The 20920-nt window shown below is 58.6% G+C and overlaps 1 protein-coding gene across 2 annotated transcripts; it reads right to left on the bottom strand.

The window, feature by feature from the left end:
* Window positions 1–3: 3 nt before the first annotated feature.
* Window positions 4–20381, bottom strand: LOC127031487 (bactericidal permeability-increasing protein-like). Of its 2 annotated transcripts, none has more exons than XM_050918344.1 (16): window positions 20301–20381; window positions 15108–15244; window positions 13389–13503; window positions 10740–10868; window positions 9392–9547; window positions 7956–8019; window positions 7110–7170; window positions 6647–6738; window positions 5757–5933; window positions 5040–5099; window positions 4417–4584; window positions 4106–4173; window positions 3682–3724; window positions 2787–2850; window positions 2592–2668; window positions 4–227 (listed from the first exon to the last, which is right to left on the bottom strand). In XM_050918344.1, the coding sequence occupies exons 2-16, from the start codon at window positions 15208–15210 to the stop codon at window positions 186–188; spliced, it is 1419 nt and encodes a 472-aa protein (XP_050774301.1). In that variant the 5' UTR covers window positions 15211–15244; window positions 20301–20381; the 3' UTR covers window positions 4–185. The 2 variants fall into 2 exon arrangements, with proteins under 2 accessions (XP_050774301.1, XP_050774300.1); XM_050918343.1 differs by lacking the exon at window positions 20301–20381 and adding an exon at window positions 15527–15915.
* Between the last annotated feature and the right edge of the window lie 539 nt (window positions 20382–20920).

Here is a 20920-nt window from a genome sequence, read left to right as displayed (position 1 = left end):
CGATTGAGGGCATAAAAAAATCAGTTTTACTTAAAGTAACACAAAATCCCCCCTCTGGCCCTGGTCTCCAGGCTGGCTCCAGGGTAGGCAGCAGCAGGATGCAGGGGGCGAGGGGAGCCAGGGGCTGTACGCGTTCTCCTGTAGGGCAGCGGCTCTCGCCCAGGGGGCTACCCAGCCATGGCAGCTCAAGCCTTGTACTGCACATCTGTGGCTACCAACACAAATCCCTGTGAAGACAAAATGGCAGGATGAGAGTCCGGCCATGTTTAATGACAGCAGCTGAGGGGGCTGTTTCACGGCTGGCGTAGGAGTGCTGGCCATATGGGGTGCAGAGTCCCCCAGCAGGAGTTGCTGATGGGGTAGGTGTGAGCGAGCTCCCTGCAGGACCCAAGACCAGGGGCACCATTTAGGGGGGGCAGAGGAACTCTACCCCCCCCCCCCCCCGGAAGTTTCGTACCTGAAGTCTGCTCACAGCACACATTCTAGCCCCAGATGGAGCTCCTAACTGCCATGTGATGAGTTTGGTGCTGCTCCCAGCTTCTGCCTTTGCGGCAGGGAGTTTGTTTATAAACAGAGGCAGATTGATTAAGACAACAAAAGACTTGTCATTACATTAAATTAAGGATCATTAGATGATCCTGAAAGCTTTGCCAGGCACTCAGGATAAAACATAGGGAAAAAAAACGGTAGGAATAAATGGTGAGAATGGAGAGAGGGACACCCACAGCTTGACCACTGCCTGCAGATGTGGTCGCCCCATCTCAAAAAAGATATATTGGATTTGGAAAAGGTTCAGAGAAGAGCAACAGAACCCATTAGGGGTATGGAACAGCTTCCGTCTGAGGAGAGATTAATAAACCTGGGACTTCTCAGTTTGGAAAAGAGATGACTAAGGGGGGATATGATAGAGGTCTATAAAATCATGACTGGTGTGGAGAAATTGAATAAGGAAGTGTTATTTACTCCTCATAACACAAGAACTAGGGGTCACCAAATGACATTAATAGGCTGCAGATTTAAAACAAACAAAGTATTTTTTCACAGTCAACTGGTGGAATTGTTTGCCAGAGGATGTTGTGAAGGCCAAGACTATAACAGGTTCAAAAAAGAACTAGAGAAGTTCATGGAGGACAGGTCCATCAATGGCTATGAGCCAGGCAGGGCAGGGATGGTGTCCCTGGCCTCTGTTTGCCAGAAGCTGGAAATGGGCGACAAGGGATGGATCACTTGGTGATTCCCTGTTCTGTTCACTCCCTCTGGGGCACCTGGCACTGGCCACTGTCGGCAGACAGGACACTGGGCTAGGTGGACCTTTGGTCTGACCCAGTCTGGCCAGTCTGATGTTCTTATATAGACCCCAGATGTATCTTCCCGCTGCTGTAACTGACTAGACCCCACACCCCTCCCAGAGCTGAGGTGGAACCCAGGAGTCCTGACAGGGTCTCTCGCCCTGCAGAATTAGTAACAGAGTAAGAATATACATTAAAATTTTAAATCTAACCAGTGCCCATTAAGTGACTCGCCACAAGATGTCAGAACATGTTGGCATTAGAGGTGAGTGGGGCTAATATTTATTTATTTTTCTTTCTTTTATATAAGTGTGATGGAGTGGGGGGTTTCTTGGTTTTTTTTTGTGTTTTCCAGGGGGTTGCATGCAGGGGCTGGGACTCAGTGTCCCTGGGTGTTACGGGTTTAACAAGGTGAGGGGAGAGGGAGTTTGATGTTACAGAGGACCAGAGAGGGAACTTGGGACCCCAGCCAAGGGCCTGGAGGATGGAGACCCCAGCGACTGGTGACTTGGTGACCCGGAAACCCAGCTCAGGAGTCACAGCCGGATCTGGCCAGTGGGGGACAATGGGCTGCAGGGAGAGGACCCCGGTGACCTGACCAGCCGGTTCCAGCCCGAGGAGCCAGAGGAGAGCTGAGAGGAGACGAGACCCATGCCTTCCTGTTTATGACCCTGTTTACCTGGAGAGAAGACAATGGACAGAGGGGGGGCTTGGGGCCCATGATATCAGATGCCCAGCTAGGAAGCAGGGCGCGTGCTGGGCTGGAGAGGGGGAGCAGGCAGGGCCCGCCTGGGATGTGCGGGGCTGAGGGAGGCCAAGCCTGAGGCCGGGGAGTTTCCTGGGCTGAGAGTCACTCCAGTCTAGAGAACAGGGGGCATCATCCCCTTCAGGGGTGGAGGCCTGGGGGGTCCAGAGCACGTGGATTCCCTGAGGGGGCTCACGGCGAGAGACAGACATGCTAAGACTCAGAGAGGTGTGGCTCCAGGAGGTGGAGGGGCCTGACCCCGAGAGAGAGTGGCCCCCTGAGAAGGGCTGTTGTACTGAAGGGGCACCCCCCACGGACCGCACGGGGTGAAGAGTGAGCACGACCTGTGAGTCCGTGACAATAGGAATTAGAAACAGTGCTCCGTCAAGTAATTGCTAAGTTGTCTGCCAAAAAATACAAAAGTTTTCAGGTAGCCCCTGGAATTATGGTCAAAGATGCCCCCACCCAGTCTGAAAAGGTACCCTGGCCACAGGCTTGGGGGTTCCCAGTGCAGGCACTGGGTAGGACGTGGAGTCAAGACCATGGCTGAGCCCTACCTGGTTGATTTTGACATGGGGATTCACCAGGCTGAGGTTATAGATGCTGGGCAGGGGGAATCCTTTCTTCAGCTTCTCTGGGGAGACAAAAGGAGCCCTGGTTAGGGGGGAGGACCCAGAGCCCGAGGGCAGCTGGGAGGGGCACTGCTACCCCAAGAGCAGGGACACGGGGTGGGGAAATGCAGCAGAACTCACTGTTCGCCATCGGCAATGCAACCATCCGCAGCGCAAGCTTCAGCAGGGTCTCCAGAGTTTTCACCTGCAGAACACAAGCCAGCTGGTGAGAGCTGGCACGGTGCGGGACAGAGCCTGGCTCCCCTGGGGCCGGCGGCTGTGCACGGTGCGGGACAGATCCTGGCTCCCCCGGGGCCGGCGGGGCCGTGCACGGCGCAGGACAGAGCCTGGCTCCCCCGGGGCTGGCGGGGCCGTGCACGGTGCGGGGCAGAGCCTGGCTCCCCCGGGGCCGGCGGGGCCATGCACGGCGCAGGACAGGGCCTGGCTCCCCCGGGGCTGGCGGGGCCGTGCACGGTGCGGGGCAGAGCCTGGCTCCTCCGGGGCCGGCTGGGCCGTGCACAGCGCAGGACAGAGCCTGGCTCCCTGGGGCCGGCGGGGCTGTGCATGGGGCAGGGCAGAGCCTGGCTTCCCCGGGGCTGGTGGGGCTGTGCACGGTGTGGGACAGAGCCTGGATCCCTGGGGCTGGTGGGGCCGTGCACGGCACAGGACAGAGCCTGGCTCCCTGGGGCCAGCGGGGCCGTGCATGGCGCGGGGCAGAGCCTGGCTCCCTGGGGCTGGTGAGGCCGTGCACGGTGCGGGACAGAGCCTGGCTCCCCGGGGCCGGCGGGGCAGTGCACGGTGCGGGGCAGAGCCTGGCTCCCCCATGCTGGTGGGGCCGTGCACAGCGTGGGGCAGAGCCTGGCTCCCCGGGGCCAGTGGGGCCATGCACGGCGCAGGATGATCCTCAGGCCAATCTCCCCTTGCGGTTCAGTGGCAGCTTTGGCTGAGGAAGGGCTGCGCACAATGTGCCCCTGGAAATCTCCTCGTCCTACCCTTCCCTGCCGCCCGCCCAGCCCCTGCTGCTGGCACGGCTCACCTGGACTGAGCCGACGTGGGACCGCAACACGGACAGGCTGAAGCTGTTGGAGACACAGAGACAAAGGTCAGGGCTGAGCGTGGTCGCAGCTCAGCCAGGCCTGGCCGAGGGGGCGGCTGAGCTCAGGAGACGCAGCGCGGACGGGAGGGCTCTGAGTTCAGTTTCTTGCTGGGTTGCTATTGGTCTTGGGATGAGCGGGGGGGAATTGGGGCTCCCAGCTGGGATGGGACCCCAAGGGCTGAGACATAAGCCCCTGGAGTTGTGGGTGTCTGGGTGGGATGTAAATCCCAGAGAGGGGGCAGGGCTGGGCTATAAACTCCAGGGGATAGAACCTCTCGTAGGCGTGGGCCCCTGGCTGGGCCATAACCCCTGTGGTTGGGGGAAGGGGAGGGGAGGGGAGGCTCCAGACAAGCCCCAGACTCACTCAGTCAGAGCCACAGAGCCCCCGACCTTGGCTGAGTCGAGATGCAGCTGCCCCGCCAGGCTGGCATCCTGCCAACAAAGCGAGATGTTTCTTGGATTCTTGTTATCAGCAAGAGCAGCTAAAACATGGCCCTGGAGGCCCCACAATACCGCCCCCCCCCCAATCCCAGCTCCAGAGCACAGGGCCCCAGCCTTCCCCCAACACTCCAGGTCCCTCAAGCCGGAGAGCTGGGGCCACCGGCCCTGCACCAATACGCCTGGGTCCCTGGGAGAGAGGGATCCAGGATGCCCAGGGCTCTGCCCAGCACTTACCAGGTCCAGCAGGAAGGCTGAGGCCAGGGTGGCGTTTGGCAGGACGACGAAGGCCTCGGCTGTGCCGAACAGGGCCAGGGCCAGGCTGTCCGGGTGGCAGGTCAGCAGCGGCTGCTTGCGGGCAGACAGGTGCAGCTCCATGGGCATGTGGGGGTAGAGCTTCCTCAGCTGAGCCAGGGAGAGCAAGAGAACGGCCCGTGAGATGGACAGAAACAGCCAGTGCCCAGCCCCGAGCCAGAGAGACATCCGCCTTCCGGGGCATGGGATACCATCCTCCGCTGGCCAGTGCAACCTCGCCCCGCCCCCCATACGTACACAGGGGGACACGCACCCCGTGTGTACATGACCCTGAACCCTAACCCGCACCCTCTGGGACTGCATGACCCCAATCCTCATCCATGGGCACGTGACCTCCTTCCCCTCTCCCTTCACGTGTGGGGCTCTGAACTCCCAGAGGGCTGAGGAGGAGTCAGGATAAGCACAGCCTGTCCGTTATGTGTGACAGCCTGGGAGCCCAGCTCTCCATAGGGTTGGGGTTTAACCCAGATTCAGCCAGTGGGGATGCATTTGCCCCTGTGCCAGGCGCAGCAGTGAGGGCACACGGGCTGCCCCAGCTGCCTCACCTCTGGGAAGAAGAGCCCCACGCTCCCGGTGTTCAGCCGGATGGGGGAGCGCTTCGGGATCTGCAACACAAACACACAAGACACCGGGTTGCTGGGGGAGCATGTGCCTGTGCCTGAGCACCTGCCACCTGGGACAGGCAGGTGAGGCTGCCAATGGGCGGGGCGGCCTTCTGCCTGGAGCTGCTCTGCCCTCAACTGCCGTTGGGCCACCACCTCTGAGATGCAAAAACCCAGGACATCCGGGATGATCCTGAGCCCAGAAACCTGCCAGCTGGCAGCCTGCACTGAGCTCCCGTACAGCTCTCCCAGGTCAGCGACCTCAAACGAGGGACGATCCTGGGAAAACCTGGATGGGTGGCAACACTGGGCACAGCTGGGGCATGTTGGCTTTGTTCCTGAGCCCGCTCCATAGATAAACAGCTTCCCCTCCAGCGAGCACTGAATCACGTGGGAAAATCTCCTGCAGCGACTGGATACAGCTCTCGGGAAAGGTCGGGTCTCCTGGGGGAGCTGGACAGGGCCCATGGGCTCCTGAGTGTCACCCTATTCTGGGGCTGAAAGAGCAGGGGGAGCATTCACCACACAGTCATGGAGGAAGGGGGAGATGCACCGGGAGCTGCTTAGCCCAATCAGGGAGAGGAGGGGACTCCCTGCTGCTCCCGACCAGAAAGCAGAGAGGCCCCTCATCCCACATCGCTGGCTGTCCCGGCGCCATACCATGTCGTCCCTGAAGTTTTTCTGCAAGGCCCCCGCCGTGAAGTAAACGAACGCAGCCGAGTTGGCCGAGAACTCGGAGAGGCCAAGAAGCAGCATGTGGTCATCCTCGTCAGGCAGCAAGAAGGGGGCGGGGGAGAAGGGGCTCTCCCTGTGCTTGCCCACGCCATAGAACTCGCCCTGGAGAGACGGAGATAGGACATGTTACGTGTCACTCCCCGGGGATGGGGCGACTGCTGGGTCAGGCCTGGGTGGGCCGCGCAGGAGACAATCACAGCAACTGCTGGGCAGTAACGTGGATTTGCCACATACGCCTGGCTCTGCCGGCATGTCCGGGGCAGTCTGCAGATCTGCTTTAGCCCAGCACAAGTCATTAGGCTCAATGCAAGGGGACGGGGGCACTCTCTGGCCTGGCTAGACAGGAGGGGAGAGCAGATGATCTAAGGTCCCTCTGGCCTGAGGTGTCACAAGGGCCCTGAGAAAAGCAGGAAACTGCAGGCTCCATCACTCCAGAGACAGACAATCAGCCCTAATGGGGAGTGACCGAACCTAACTGGGGTCAGGGGTAGGTGTGGGTCCAGGGAGGGGCAAGTCGCACTGGCAGCTTTGCTCCCCCCACACCTAGAGAGAGGTGCAGTGCCCAGCCAGCAGGATTGCACTCTGCGTAGGCAGCACATGCCAGCAGAAGAGCCACAGATTTAGATTTTCCCACTTTGCCCCTGAAGAGCTGATTTCCCTTTACAAACGTCTCAGCTGCTCTCAGCCCAGGAAGTTGCTTTTCTGCTTGGCAGGTGTCCTGCTCCCAGCAGATCTGGGCCAGAAGACGTCCACAATGTTCAGGGAAGTCTACTTCCTCCCCAAAGGGTGTCTGGTGCCCAGCTCAGCTGCTTTACCTTCAGGTCCATGTCTCCATGCTCCCTGGCAATCACTGGCTTGTTCACCAAGGAGTAGTCAATTGCAGCAAAGGGGTCGATCTGGGCTGAGACTGCAGAGAAGCCGGAGACAGAGGAACACCATAGCACAACCCAAAGTGGTGAGTCCTCATATCCTCTCCCAGGTCAATAACGCCCAGACAGCTCGTCTGAGTCAACCCTGATGTCCCCTGGAAAAAGCTGGAGGACCAGCCTGTCTTTTTTCATTTCTTCTTAATCACCAGCTGAGTTGAATTCGCATCCTGGATTCAGTCGAGGTTTCGGCCCAGATTCAGCCTGAGCTGCCCATTCCTGTCCTGCTGCCTCATACCCTGAATTCCCACCTAAGAATTCTCTGATATTTGACCCAATTCTCAGGCTTTCGGACGACTCATCCCATCTGCCCCCCATGTTGCCACACGTCTCCATGGCTCCCAGTTCCTACCGTGCATGGTCTTCAGGACTCGCTGCAGATCACTGATCCCTTTCCCGAGCTCAGGACAGAGCTGGATGGAAAAAGAGAATGTTACAGATTCAGAAACCCTTTCCCAGAGGAAAGAACAGGCCAGGGGGCTCTTGTGGGGCCATGGAGGAGCTGTTTTGACAGAAAAGCAGGATCAGCCATAAGGTGAATGGGGAGGGTCTGTGGATACGTTATAATCACCTCCTGTTTAATTTCCTTCCTTCCTTTCCTTGCCACTTCCTCAGGTTTAGAACGCTCCTCTGCACAGAATGGCCCTGGGTTTCTCAGCTGGGTTTCAAATAGAAACACTGATACAATCCCCACCCAGGAGCTGCTGTCCACTGCCCCAGGACAAAGGGGTGTCCAGCATGACACACAGGGGCAGGGATGGTAGTGGGCCGATATTTCGCCCCATGTGCCAAGTACGTTAAGCAGGAAGCCTGAAGTGACCTGCACTGGTACAATAAGGCTAAGTGTAACATGCTGGCCAACATCTCCCTCTAGTGGCCTGATCCAATAGTGGAAACCAGCCTACCACGCTGCCAGCGAGGGGAGTTACTCCTTTAGCTCAAGCGAGAAAGGTCTGTGCCGCTGTGCTGAAGGTGTAGGAGCAAGGCCTGCTGATAACCTGTGTTTGGAGGTCTCACTCCACAAGGACTTTGCACTCAGCAGCTCCTCTAATAGCAATGAGCGAATGAGTTTAGTGCTTGGCGGGAGAGGCCGGGAAGGAAGACACTTGTTTAGCATTTGCTGATCTCATCCTCCTGCTACCTCCCGAGTCCTGGCAGACAGGGCCGGGGAGCTGCTCTCAGCAGGATGAACACTCACCTGCCTATTGACTTCATACCGCAGGGGTGCCTGGAGAGCCCCCGAGAACAGATTGTAAAGCCAGCTGTGGGGAGAGAGAAGGAGAAGAATCAGTGCTTAGTGCAGAGCTATGGGCGGGGGCTCCCGAAGCACTCAGCACTGGCCCAGCTCCGTAACACTCCCAGGGCTGTGTAGGGCAGCACTCAGAGCATTGGCAAATCCCACTCTGAACAGTCAACCTCTTCAAAGCCTTGGGACGAAGCTCCACTGCCCTCCATTCACAATCAAGGGCAAGCGATTGCAGTGGCCTCTTCCTGAGTCTGCAGACAGCCTGAAACCACAGCTCTAGGGATGTGACCTGCCCCCATTCATCTCCAGGGGATACTGACATTCACGCCTATGGTGCTGGCACACCACGACCCCGATTTTCAGTGATCTAGGTGTGTCACTGTCTGCCTGGTTTGCACAATTTCAGACTGGGTAATTGCATGTGGCAGCGGCCAAGCAAACAGGCAGGCTGCGTGCCGGCCCTGCAGAGACCTGCATCGCTTTTCCCAAGGTCTGAGGCTGAAGACAAGAGTGACTTCGCCCGTTTCTGTCTCAGTTAGTGCACAAGGGCCATATTGTAACCTCCCTCGTTGTGCAACTCTGCTATTGGCCAACGGGAGATCTGTGGGGATGGAGGGACTTGCCCCATATGTCATCTGCCTGGCCACAGACCATAAGTAAAAATGTAGGTTGGCCCCGCACTGCAGAGTGATTCTGACACCTCGACCTAGAGGACTAAAACCGTGGACATGACCTGGTCCCAGCTGTGAAAGTCACTGGTAGCCCCCTTAACAGCTTACAAGCAGCCAGTAGGGAGAAGCAGAAGCCTCACGGACACAGTACCCTGAACGTTTGAACTGTCTCCCCTTATCAGTGTTGAGGCTGTTGAAGCTGGTTCTTAGCTAGTTTTTGCTGAGCAGATTGCAGAAGTGCAGGGTTTGCTAACTACCAATCAAATGCTAGCACGACTGAAGCCTGTGTGTGAGTGTGTATAAAAGATTCTTAATTTTTGTGTTAAGTAGAGTCTTTTGTACCAAGGTACAGGCTCTCCTTTCTTCTGCAGAATAAAGCATCTTTTCCTCATCCCTGTCAGGCTGTTATTGGCTCTCAGCTAGGCAGACCCAATATTTCAGTAACACAGATCCCCCTCTGAAAAGACTGCTCTGAACCTGCCCCCATCTCCCAGCCAGCCCTGCGGTCCAAGCCTCAGCATGGTGCTTTCCACACTGGGGCAGAGAGTGAGCAGGCCTGGGCTCTGTGGGATAGAGAGGGTGTGATGAGCAGAGCGCAGCCTGCCCCGCCACACAGAGCGTGCCCCCCTTTAAGGGAGCTGACAGTATACGCAGCCTAGCTGAGCCAAGCTCGAGGGGATAAGGGATGTAGCAGGGCCTCAGGAAGCCAGAACTCACCTGGCTCCATCATGGAACTTCACATCCAGCCTCCCGATGCTGGAGCGGCAGTTGGTGCTCCACACCTGGGGACGGCCACTGTCATCCCTGCTCACCCCCAGCTCGGTGGAGAGGGACAAGTCGCTCACGCTCAGGTCAAAGGAGCCGCTGTCGGGTCTGGGAAGGGAGGAAAGCATGGGGCAGTTTAGCACCTGGCGGCTAGCGGAGCTCGGGCTGCCCTAGCTACGGGCCCGGAGGCAGAGGTGAAAGCCCCAGGGAGTCGGCACTGGAGAGAGGACTCAGAGCTGCACCTGCTTCCCACACTGCCCTGCACTGCAGGGACTTCCTCCAGGGGTTGGGGGAGCAGTGCCCCCATGACCATCCAGGCCTTGGCCTCTCTGCTCAGCTGCCCACAAGGCTGCCAGCTGTGCCCGTGGTTTCTGCGAGGGCAGCTGCCCCCCTAGGAGCTGCACTCAGCACCTCTTGCCCAGAATGTACCACTCGCCCAGCACGGAGTCGTCACCTCCTTTCCCTGCCTTCTGTTCCATCACCCCAGAGCCGTGTCCCCCAATCTGCCCCCTCTCCCTCCCTGTACCTGTGAAGCCATGGAGGGGAGCCAGGGCATGGCAGGGGAGGTTCCCTCTTGCTCTTTTCCCTCCCTTCCAGCTATGCTCCTGCACCAAGGTTCAGCTTGCAGGAACACCCCCTAGGCTGGGTCACCGATGGCCCCAGGGAGCAATATGTCCGCAAAGGAGAAGGCATTTGGTGCTCCCTTCCCTTGGTCCCTTTAGCAAAGGGACTCACATCTTTTTAGACCCATGACCGAGCGAGGAAATAAGGGCCCTGCAGCGCTTGGGGCCCCCAACCAATGCCAGGCCCTGTGGGGGGGCTAAGGAGCTGGTAACTGTTGCAGGAGCTCTGCCCTCCAGGCAGGGGATCAGAGTTCTCAGCACAAGCAGGAAGGGGGCTCAATGTTACCCTCTTGGGGTTGCACCGCAGAGCGGCACTGGAGACAGCAGCCACAAAGCAGGGCCCCGTCCGACCGCTCCCCAGAGCAAAATTTGCCCCTGGCCAGACCCTGTGTCAGCATCTCTAGTGCCAGTGCTAGCCCCCCTGTCCTTCCCACGAGGCCACAGTCAGGCTGGGCAAGTCACATCTGCAGGTGCACGCCCCAGAGCCCCCGCCCAGTGGAGGTGACCCAGCTCTGGTTATGGTGGAGAGTAGCACATGGCATCTGGGATGGCTCTGGCCCTGGGTGGGAGTTTGGGGAGCTGAGGAGAGTGTAGGGGTGGGGTCCCTGTTGTCCCTGGGGCTATGGAGGGCTCCCAATGGCCTCACATCACAGCACCAGCAGCAGAGTAGCCCTTACACGAACAGGACTTTCACTCGCCAGACACCGTGGAGCTGGACACGGGCACTGCTGACCACGAGCCTCACGCCTGTCCCCTCAGAAAAGCTTACGACAGACTCATTCAGCTGCAGCTCTTGAATCTGGATCCTGCAAAGCAGCAGAAAGACAGACATCAGCCCGACTGCCCTAAGGCCAAACGCTCCCCCAAACGCCCCAGGAACAGCTTATCACAGGGACCTCGGGAACTTCCAGGAACCTCCGTGCCACGTTCCACAGGGTGTGTGGCTGGGGGATGGACTCCTGGGGCTGCTCTCTGCACAGCCTCTCTGGCCACTGGGTTCTAGAGAAACTGACAACACCTGCGAGTGTGCATGTGTGTGTGTGTGTTGGGGGGGCTGTGTGTGTATGTGCGTGCGTGCGTGCATACACACATCTGCATATGGATGTGCGTGTGACCGTGTGTGTGCATGTGGGTAGGTGTGCATATGCCGGGGGTAAGGGGGTGTTTGGCCAAAATTTTCAGGAGAACTCAGCACGTTGAGTGCTGAATCCTGGATAATCAGGCCCTGAGCTTATCTAAATGTCCCCCCATTCTCCTCCATTGCGAACATTCGGGGAGCAGCACTGGTTTTAGCACCTTGGGGAAAGGGACATTTATTGCAGCTGCTGCATCCTGGGAGTGTGGGAGAGAAAGAGAAAGCAGGTCAGATCTATGGGTGTGTGTGTGTGTTAGAGTGAGTCAGGGCAGAGCTCTCAAGGTGGGGTGTGAGACAAGGAAGCAGGTTCAGTTGGTATCACCTATGCAGGAGTGATGAGCTTGTGGCTAAGACGAGGTGAGAGACACTCACAGAGGGAACGCGGGGGATCGGCCTGAGTGGACAAGGTGCGAGGGAATGGGAGGCGTTGAGAGGATTTGTTAGCGGAGGAAGTTCAAGAAAAACACTCAGGCGCCTAATTTCTAGTGCATCTAAAACAGCTCGGTGCATCGAGCTCCTGCCCTGGCCACCCTGGTGCAGTTTGGAGTCAGAGCAGTTGAGTGCCAGTGGGCACTACCCAGAGGGCAGAACATTTGACTGATCTTGGAGGCAAAGGTTACAGGTTCTGTAAAGCAGCTCACGGCTCAGAGCCCCAGCACCGTCCTGAAGCCGGAGTCACTGAGCTGGAGGTAAGACTGTTACAGAGATGGCCGGCAGGGACAATCTAGCAGCTAAAACACCCATCACTGCAGCATCTGGGCACCTCACCATCTAACTGTGAGTGGGGGAATGGTCCCACTAGTGTGGGAAACTTTCCTGGTTTATACACTATCCTGGTGAAATGGGCTAGCGAAAGGATCTGAGTCCCCGCTCCCACTCCCTTTACACATGGGCCTGCCTGACCTCTAGGGCTCCCCTTCCTCTCTGCCGCATGGCAGAGTCCTTGTAACCCCGACATGGCTGGGCCCCCCGTCTTGTCGTGGTCACGTAGGACAGGGGCTAGGGTGTCTCCACTCTGGGGCACCGTCTCTGCACCAGACACCTCCCTGCCCCACTGCTCACCACACTGAGTTCAAGCAAATAAACATTTTTAAACAGCAACCAATTTAAAAAAATGGGGCTCCGCGGGCCTGGGCACCACACCCGGCCGTCTCGGAGGTGCAGGGACATTCCTAGTCTGCTCCTCACAGGGTCCATGCCCCTGCCCAGGCCCTGGCTGCGCTGCCATGACACCGGGGCTCGCAGCCTGCTCTGGCGGTGCCCACACACCTGCAGGCACTAGGGGACAGGGCCCATCCCCCCAGCGTCGCTCCCATCGGGATCACGAGCCCCTCCCAGCCCAGCCTGCAAGGCCTCGTGTCTGAGGCCTCCCTGTGCTAGGTCTGGTGCCCAGGGCCACTGGACTCCCCAGTCGCTCACTCGCTCCAGCCCCATTCACACCCTGCCTCCATCTCAGCTCCCGGGGCTGCTCCTCTGGCCCTGCTCCCAGCCCAGCCAGGCTCCTGCTCTCCCCTTAGCTCTGCCCCTCCGGCTTGGCCGCTCCACCTCACATGGGACCCTGGCCTCCTGACTACCTCATTGGCCTGCCTGCACTGTCAGTCAGCCTGACCTGAACCAATGGCCTCTGCCCATTAGCTCTGGGGACTGTCAGTCTCAGGATCCTGATTTCCCATTAGCCCTCCCCCTTTCTTTTGGTAGTGGGAGAGGACCAACCCAAAAACCTGCCCAGAGTTTCAGTGAGGGCCCACAGTCCCCTTCCATAATGCACGTGGCCCAAGGGCACACAGGGAGCCCGGGGTGGAGCAGGGATTGAACCCAGCTGGTGCCTGCACCACTGGGCCACCCAACCTCATACCATGGTGCCAGGCAGCCCCGACCCCGCAGCTGAGAACGGCAGTCCCGTGGCATGGAAGGGAGGGAACACCCCCTCCGATGAGATCCCGCCTGTCTCCCGCAGGGTCGGGGCCCCAGGGGAGTGGCAGGCCATGGGGGGAAGGCATTCTCTCATTCCAACCAGCTCACGTCACTCATGCCCAGCCCCGAGCGACTCTCATCAAAGGAGCCAGGAGTCCCCGTGATGAGCCTGAGGTGTCTGGTTCAGAGGGCCTGGGACCCCACTGACCGTGTGTGTGTGGGAGGCATAGAGTGTGTTCCTGGCCCCAGAACCAGGGAGAAGGAGCCGCGCTCTTACCTGGACACGGAATAGCCCACGTCCCCGATGAGAGGGATGTTGTATGAGCCATTCAGATCCGGGATGTACTCCTTCTTCAGCAGTGACTTCATCGCCTCCAGGCCGAACTGCTGACCTTGAATCAGAAAGCAGGCTGGGGTCACAGCAGAGCCCATGGAGAACCCCCGGGGCCATGGCAGGGCACTGCAGAGAGCAGGCTGGGATCATGGCAGGGCCCATGGAGAGCCCCTGGAGCAGTGGCAGGGCACTGCGGGGAGCAGCCAGGGGCCATGGCAGGGCACTGCAGAGAGCAGCCAGGGGCCGTGGCATGGCACTGCGGAGAGCAGCCGGGGGCCATGGCAGGGCACTGCGGGGAGCAGCCAGGGGCCGGGGCAGGGCACTGCGGGGAGCTGCCGGGGGCTGTGGCAGGGCACTGCAGGGAGCAGCCAAGGGCCGTGGCAGGGCACTGCAGAAAGCAGCTGGGGGCCGTGGCAGGGCACTTCAGAGAGCAGCTGGGGGCCGTGGCAGGCCACTGCAGAGAGCAGCTGGGGGCCGTGGCAGGCCACTGCAGGGAGCTGCCATGGGCCGTGGGAGGGCACTGCAGAGAGCAGGCTGGGGTCATGGCATGGCACTGCAGAGAGCAGCCGTGGGCCGTGACAGGGCACTGTGGGGAGCAGCCGGGGGCTGTGGCAGGGCACTGCGGGGAGAAGCCGGGGGCCGTGGCAGGGCACTGCAAAGAGCAGGCTGGGATCATGGCAGGGCCCATGGAGAGCCCCCGGAGCAGTGACAGGGCACTGCGGGGAGCTGCCGGGGGCCATGGCAGGGCACTGCAGAGAGCAGCTGGGGGCCGTGGCAGGGCACTGCAGGGAACCACTGGAGGCCACGGCAGGGCACTGCAGAGAGCTGCTGGGGGCCGTGGCAGGGCACTGCAGAGAGCAGCTGGGGGCCGTGGCAGGGCACTGCGGAGAGCTGCCGGGGGCTGTGGCAGGCACTGCAGAGAGCAGCCGGGGGCCGTGGCAGGGCACTGCGGAGAGCTGCCGGGGGCTGTGGCAGGCACTGCAGAGAGCAGCCGGGGGCCGTGGCAGGGCACTGCGGAGAGCTGCTGGGGGCCGTGGCAGGGCACTGCGGAGAGCAGCCGGGGGCCGTGGCAGGGCACTGCGGAGAGCTGCCGGGGGCTGTGGCAGGCACTGCAGAGAGCAGCCGGGGGCCGTGGCAGGGCACTGCGGAGAGCTGCCGGGGGCTGTGGCAGGGCACTGCGGAGAGCTGCCGGGGGCCGTGGCAGGGCACTGCAGAGAGCAGGCTGGGATCATGGCAGGGCCCATGGAGAGCCCCCGGAGCAGTGGCAGGGCACTGTGGGAAGCTGCTGGGGGCCATGGCAGGGCACTGCAGAGAGCAGCCAGGGGCCATGGCAGGGCACTGCAGGGAACAGCTGTGGGCTGTGGGAACAGGAAGGTGGTGACAGTCTCACATCCTCCCTCCACGCTGCCCCACGGCATGCAGGGGAAGGAGCTCTCTGGGAACGTTCCCCAGGCTGGCTGAGCCAGGTCGTCCCCCTCTGTTACGTAGCACATGCTGCAGTGAGTGCTGGGGCTGCTCCCAGAGCATGGATCCCAGGGGACGGGGCCAGCCCATGTCTGGCTCAGAGGGAGAGCAGGGCCCTGGGGATGTCTCCAGGCTGAGAGCACAGGCGACAGTTCCAGTGAAAAACAAACAGGGTAATAACTATGCAGAGCCACAGACCGTACTCCAGGCCCCTCTGCGTTATTCTGCCTTTCAGGCCGGCATTGGTTCCCTCTGCCCGACAGCCGGAGCCCAGCAGAACAAAGACAAATGTCCAAACCATCCTCTCGGACCGGAGCTGGGATCCTCTTCACCACCTGCAGCAGGGAGACAAAGGCACGCGGCTAGCAGCACTTGACGGCCCAGCCCAGTGCTCCCAGCACCCCTCCCACAGCCTCCCATGGGAAAGCTCCAGGCCTGGCGCTTGCAGCACAGGGCTGGGTCCCCAGCTCAGCTCTACGGCATGACTTTGGGCCAGTCCTTTGGCACAAGAGCCACATCCATGGGAAACCACTTTCCTCTCTCCCCAAGGAGCTGCTTGGCAAGTCTGGGACAGTGAAGCCAGCCTGGGGACCCGGGACTCCGACCCTAGCCAGTACCTCAGCTCCTGACGAGACCCGTCACTCCAAGTGCACACCCGGGCTAAACCCAAGACACAACCCCACATTTTTATGGCTCGCTGGCTGGAGAGGAGTGGCTGTGATGTAACGGGGCTGGCCTGTGCTGATGAGTCGGCAGGAAAGCTTTATCGCTTGGGCTTCCCACTGCTACGGATACTTGCAACAGAGCCGTTTTTCGCCCCGCCTGTGACACGAAAACGCTGTTCCTGCGGCCTGCCAGCGAAATCCCGTCCTTTCCCCACACAGTGACGCAAAGGGGAAACCAAGAGAAAGGCCCGGCTGATCAATTTGCCCCTGATTGCAAAGGGGTTTTTTCTCACACAAGCTGTTGGGGAAGCAGCTGCTCTTTGCATGATCACAGAATCCACACAGGCCGGGCGGAGAGTTGTACAGGTGTTGGGGATTCATTGCTCACTGTTTGCTAGTTATTAATCACTCTCCTGCCTAAAACCAAGCTGACGTCATGTGCCCAGGGTGAGTGCTCACACTCCAGGAGGGAACAGTCCCGTGACACAATCCCTGGGAGCGGCCAGGCTGGATCAGACCCAGGGCCAGCTTGCACAGTCACTCTAGCGGGGCAGCACCTGATGCTGCAGAGGCAGGTGGCCGATGGGGCGTACTCTGCCCCTCCCTATTAGAATGTATTATCTGTGTTACCATAGCACCTAGGAGCCCAGGCCTGTACCAGAACCCCCGTGTACCAGGTGCTATACAAACCAGTGACGCCCACATGCATGTTATGGGCAGGCCCCTGGTGGGGGAGCCTGGTACAGGAGTTGGCCCCATGGCAGCTGCGAGGCGAAGCAGCCCTTCCTGCTCCACTGCCCACTCAGATTTAGCCCTGCAGCCCCTCCCGGACAGGGGCCACCACCCAAACTTGAGCAGTGCTGAGCTCTCCACGCATCAGCTTGTAATGCCACTCACCCAGTTTGGGCCCTCCCGTCCCCTTGGTGTGATGGAGCTGGCGGTGGGTCCACCAGAGCTGCTTCTCAACCCTGTTCGGGGCCTGACTCCTGCATCAGGGCTCCCTGCCAGGGGCCTGCCTAGCTTCACCTCACCTACAGCAGCCCCGTCCGCTCTGCTCCACCTGCAGGTCTCACTCAGCCAGCGCCTCCAGACCGGCTTCAAGTATGGGGAGTTGCACTGAGTGCCCACACGTGGAAGCAGGCAGGAGGGGAGCCCTGGGGGGGAGGGGGCTATGCCGCGGGGTTCATACCATGTGAAACCTTTCTGGGGCACCCCAGGACAAACACAGAACAAAGCGACGGTCCCTGCTCCAAAGAACCTACAGTTTTGGTGGGGCTCATCCTAGTCTCTAATAGAATCAGCTGAAGCCCTGAAGCAGGAGGTTTAATAGCCCTGCCACCATTCTGTGCTAATCCTTGATATTCTTGTTATCCATGAGACGTCCAATCCCTTTGTGATTCTTGCTAAATTCTTGGCCTTAGTGGCTCCCTGTGGCAGTGAGTTCCACAGTCTCCTCTCACACTGTGTGACAGGCATTTCCTTCTATCAGTTCTGAATTTCCTACCTTTTAATGTCATAGACTGTCCCCTTGTTCATGTGTTACAGGAGAGGGAGAACAGTTGCCTCTGATCCCCCTTCTCTAGGTCATTTGTTATTTTATAGACATTTAAAGGGGGCAGTGATCAATTCTTCGGCACGTCCACTGAGGGCAGGAGAAGAAGGAATCAGTGTAGGTTGCAGTTTAGGTTCGATAGCAGGAAAAACTTCAAACTCTAAGGAGAGGGACGCACTGGACCACATTATCCAGGGAAGTCGTGGAAGTCCCAGGAAGGTTTTTTTGGAACAGGTTAGACAAACACCTCTCAGAGGTGGTCTAGGTGCATCTAATCCTGCCTCAGTATGAGGCAGAGCTGAGCTGACCTCTGGAGGTTCCTCCAGCCTTACATTTCCATCATTCTACAACCCTTCCCCTCTTACTCGTGTGCTCTCTAAGGCAACGACCTCAGTTGGTTCAATCTCTCTTCAGAGGAGAGTCTCCAGACCCTTCTCTAGACCCCTCCAGTTCTTCACTCTCCTGTGCGCCATGGGTGGCCATGGGGCTGTGCCACTGCATGGAAAAGACATTAGAATATTCTCCATATTAGTCCTGTCCCGTTCCTTAGGAACTCCTGACACCTCAGCCGTGCTTGCGAACACACTTATGCTTTGAGCAGCGTCTCTATCACGCTGTCCACAATGTCCCTCAGGTCCGTCTCCCAGCACTTCAAAGGATCATAAAAACGGCCAGACTGGGTCAGACCAAGGGTCCAGCCAGCCCAGAATCCTGTCTCCCAACAGTGGCCAATGCCAGGTGCCCCACAGAGAATGAACAGAACAGGGAATCATCAAGTGAACCATCCCCTGTCGCCCATTCCCAGCTCCTGGCAAACAGAGGCTAGGGACACCATCCCTGCCCAGCCTGGCTAATAGCCACTGACATGGCCCTAAGGGTACATCTACACAGCAACTAAGCCACCGCTGCTGGCCCAGGTCAGCTGACTCAGGCTCAGGCTTCAGGGCTGTAAAACTGCTGTGTAGATGTTCAGGCTTGGGCTGGCGCCTGGGCTTTGGGACCCCCATGACAGGGGAGGGTCCCAGAGCTCAGTTTTTAGTCCTGTGAGCCCAAGTCAGCTGACTTGGGCCAGGCAGGGCCAAGCTGTGCGTCTTTTTGCTCCCATATAGATGTGTTCTAGGTGAGCAGCTTAGGACCAGCTGTGGGTTCAATGGAGTCACATCAGCAGCTCAGCCAACACTTGTGCCTGATAATTGTATCGACACAAATCTGGAGCCGGGGAAAGCGACTCATAGACAGAGCAAAGGGCTAAACTCAAAGTCAGTTAATTCACACCGAACAATTCCAGCCCCATGAACCCTGGGCCAAAAGATGTGCAAGCCAAAGGAAAGAGAGGGGACTGGGGAAAATCCTGGGGGCGGCCTTCCATTCTGCTGTGTCACACACAGAGCATCTCCCCTTCCCAGCTTGCATCAAGCAAACTAGATCCCTACCAAGTGTGCAAGAGGGGATGGGAAGAGCCACTGGATATAGGGGGATCAGGAGCCGTCACCTCTCAGAGCAACGTAATGCCCGCTAATAACAGTGCAGCTGGCCCATGGGATGCAACGGGCTTTGGTCGGATCCTCAAAGGTATTTAGGCTGCTGACTTGCATGGAAATCAGTGTGTTAGGTGCTGAGGAGCTGGGCCATGGTGCCTGTGTATGTGGGAAGAGGAGCACCAGAAATACTTCAGCTAGAGAGCACTACAGCAGGTGATGCCAGGACTAGATACCTACTGGTGTGGTTTCCCACTCTGGTGGGGGACATCCTGCTTGGGGGCACCTCAAGTAGGATTTTAAATGTTTGAAGGAATAGTAACCACGCACATGCAAACCCCAGAGGCGGATGTCCCGGCCCCACTGACATCAGTGCGAGTTTTGCCATTGACTTGGCTCTTGGTTTGACGTCAGTGGGAGCTCTTCCCCAAGATTTGACCCCTAGATTGTGAGTGTCCACTTCCCTCTTGGCAGAAAGCAGCATCGGTCATGCCAAGATTCCTGCAGCCCGCAGCCTTTTCAAACCTGTCACTTGGCAAAGCTCACCTCCTGCCCCACGCAAGGTGTGGCTAAGCTACTGCACACGTCTGATAATATGGACACCAGCACGTGCCTGGTCCTGCCTCGCTAGGAAGAGACCCTCTAGAGTGAAGTCAATGACTCTAGCCAGGACTGGAAAAAACCTAAACTGGAAAATCACGTCCCCTCCAGAATTACTGCCACATAAGGAACCCTCTGAAGCAGCAGCCCAGTCTTAATAACAATTGTAGCTTGTACTCACAACGCTTCGTAGTGCTTCCAGAGAGAGCCTCTTTCCCACGAGGAGTAGAAAGCCCCCTGCCTGCCAGCAATGTCAGAGGGCTTTGCCTCGTGCCATGCCCTACCAGCCTGACAAACACATGGGACTTTTCCACACCTTGTTTGCAGGCAGGAAGCAAATCAGGATAGAGCTGCCAGACACCCTGTGTTTCCTCGCAGAAAGGACAGAGGGGAGCACAGGCTCTCTGGGACTATCCATCCATATTGCCCCAGAACATTCCCCGGTACGTGTCTATCTCCAGATCTCCCCCTCCCCGGCCCCTGCTGACAATCACTTTGGTCTCCGAGCCCAGAGAGGGCTGCCAGTCACCAGACATGGGCCGTTGGCCCCAGAAGGAAATTCGTTCTTTCTGCTTCTATCCTTGGCTCTACCGGACTCACTGATGACTTGAGCAAGTCACGTGGCCTCGCTGGGCCTCATTACCCCAGCTGTAAAGCAGGGTAAGCATCACCTATGCACCTGCTGGCCTCTTGCTGGCTAACGCTGCCTCTTGAAATGTGCAAACCAGTATTATAGCAGCAAACAAGTCCCTGCTGCCCGGCTCCAGTCCCTGCTGCAGCCTGGGCAGTTACTGCAGCCCCTGGGAGCCACATGGCTGCTTATCCACTCTTCCTCTCTGTGCCACGATTCCCTCCTGCTCTGAGTCGCCCATGCAGTGCATCTTGACCCAATCATTCTGCGCAACTATGGATAGACAATAACCAATAAGACAAGCGCCTAGTCTAGCCTTCGGGTCCTGACTGCACAGCACAGCTAGATTAGTGAATTGTCTATGACCCAGCAATATGAGCCCTAAAAGCATGAGTTAGCTGGGCTCCCCAGATCCTGGCTTAAACCTCCACTGAGCCCTCGCCGCAGAAGGAATGATGTTGATACCTGTTCACTCCTTGGCTCCGAAGTCCTTGCAGCATCCAAACAGGTTGATTCCAGTGGGTCTAAGTCCCAGCACCAGGACAGCTCCTGTTCTTATAGCCTGTGTTGACATACAAGGTTGCCCAAATTCTTGACAATCTGGTTGAACCAGAAAGGCGCCAGAGCTCCTTGCTCCTAATCTCAACAACACTGTCAGTCCCGCGTCTCCAGCTGAGTCACTGCCAGCCAAGCCGGATGAGGAGTGAGCGGAACTGCAGGTCCCCTGGCACTGCGGGCATGGCCTAGCTCGCTGGTGGTTCACACCTAGTGGGCCATGTGGCTCCAACACGCAAAGAAGTGGCCAGTCCCTGCATTAGGCAAATCCCAGGATGGATCAGCCTGTTAGAATCTGCTCTCCAGTGACCTCTGCTAGCTTGACAGACGCTGGCCAGAGGGCGCTCCAGGGGTGGGGAGAACACAAGCACCTTTGCATGGCATCCCTGCGGCTCCCCACCTGGAACTCCGTTCCCTCAGACATCGCTTCCCTTCAGGCTCTTCCCAGATGCACTACAGCCAAGGAGCACTAGCTCCGTCCCTCCATGGCTCCTTTCTGTGCATGCCACCACCCTCAGCGTGTGCTCTTG

This window comes from Gopherus flavomarginatus, chromosome 11 (genome assembly GCF_025201925.1).
Source record: "Gopherus flavomarginatus isolate rGopFla2 chromosome 11, rGopFla2.mat.asm, whole genome shotgun sequence".
NCBI classification, from domain to species: Eukaryota; Metazoa; Chordata; order Testudines; family Testudinidae; genus Gopherus; species Gopherus flavomarginatus.
The sequence above is the reverse complement of the archived record's forward strand: the minus strand, read 5'-3'. Positions and strand labels throughout refer to the sequence as shown.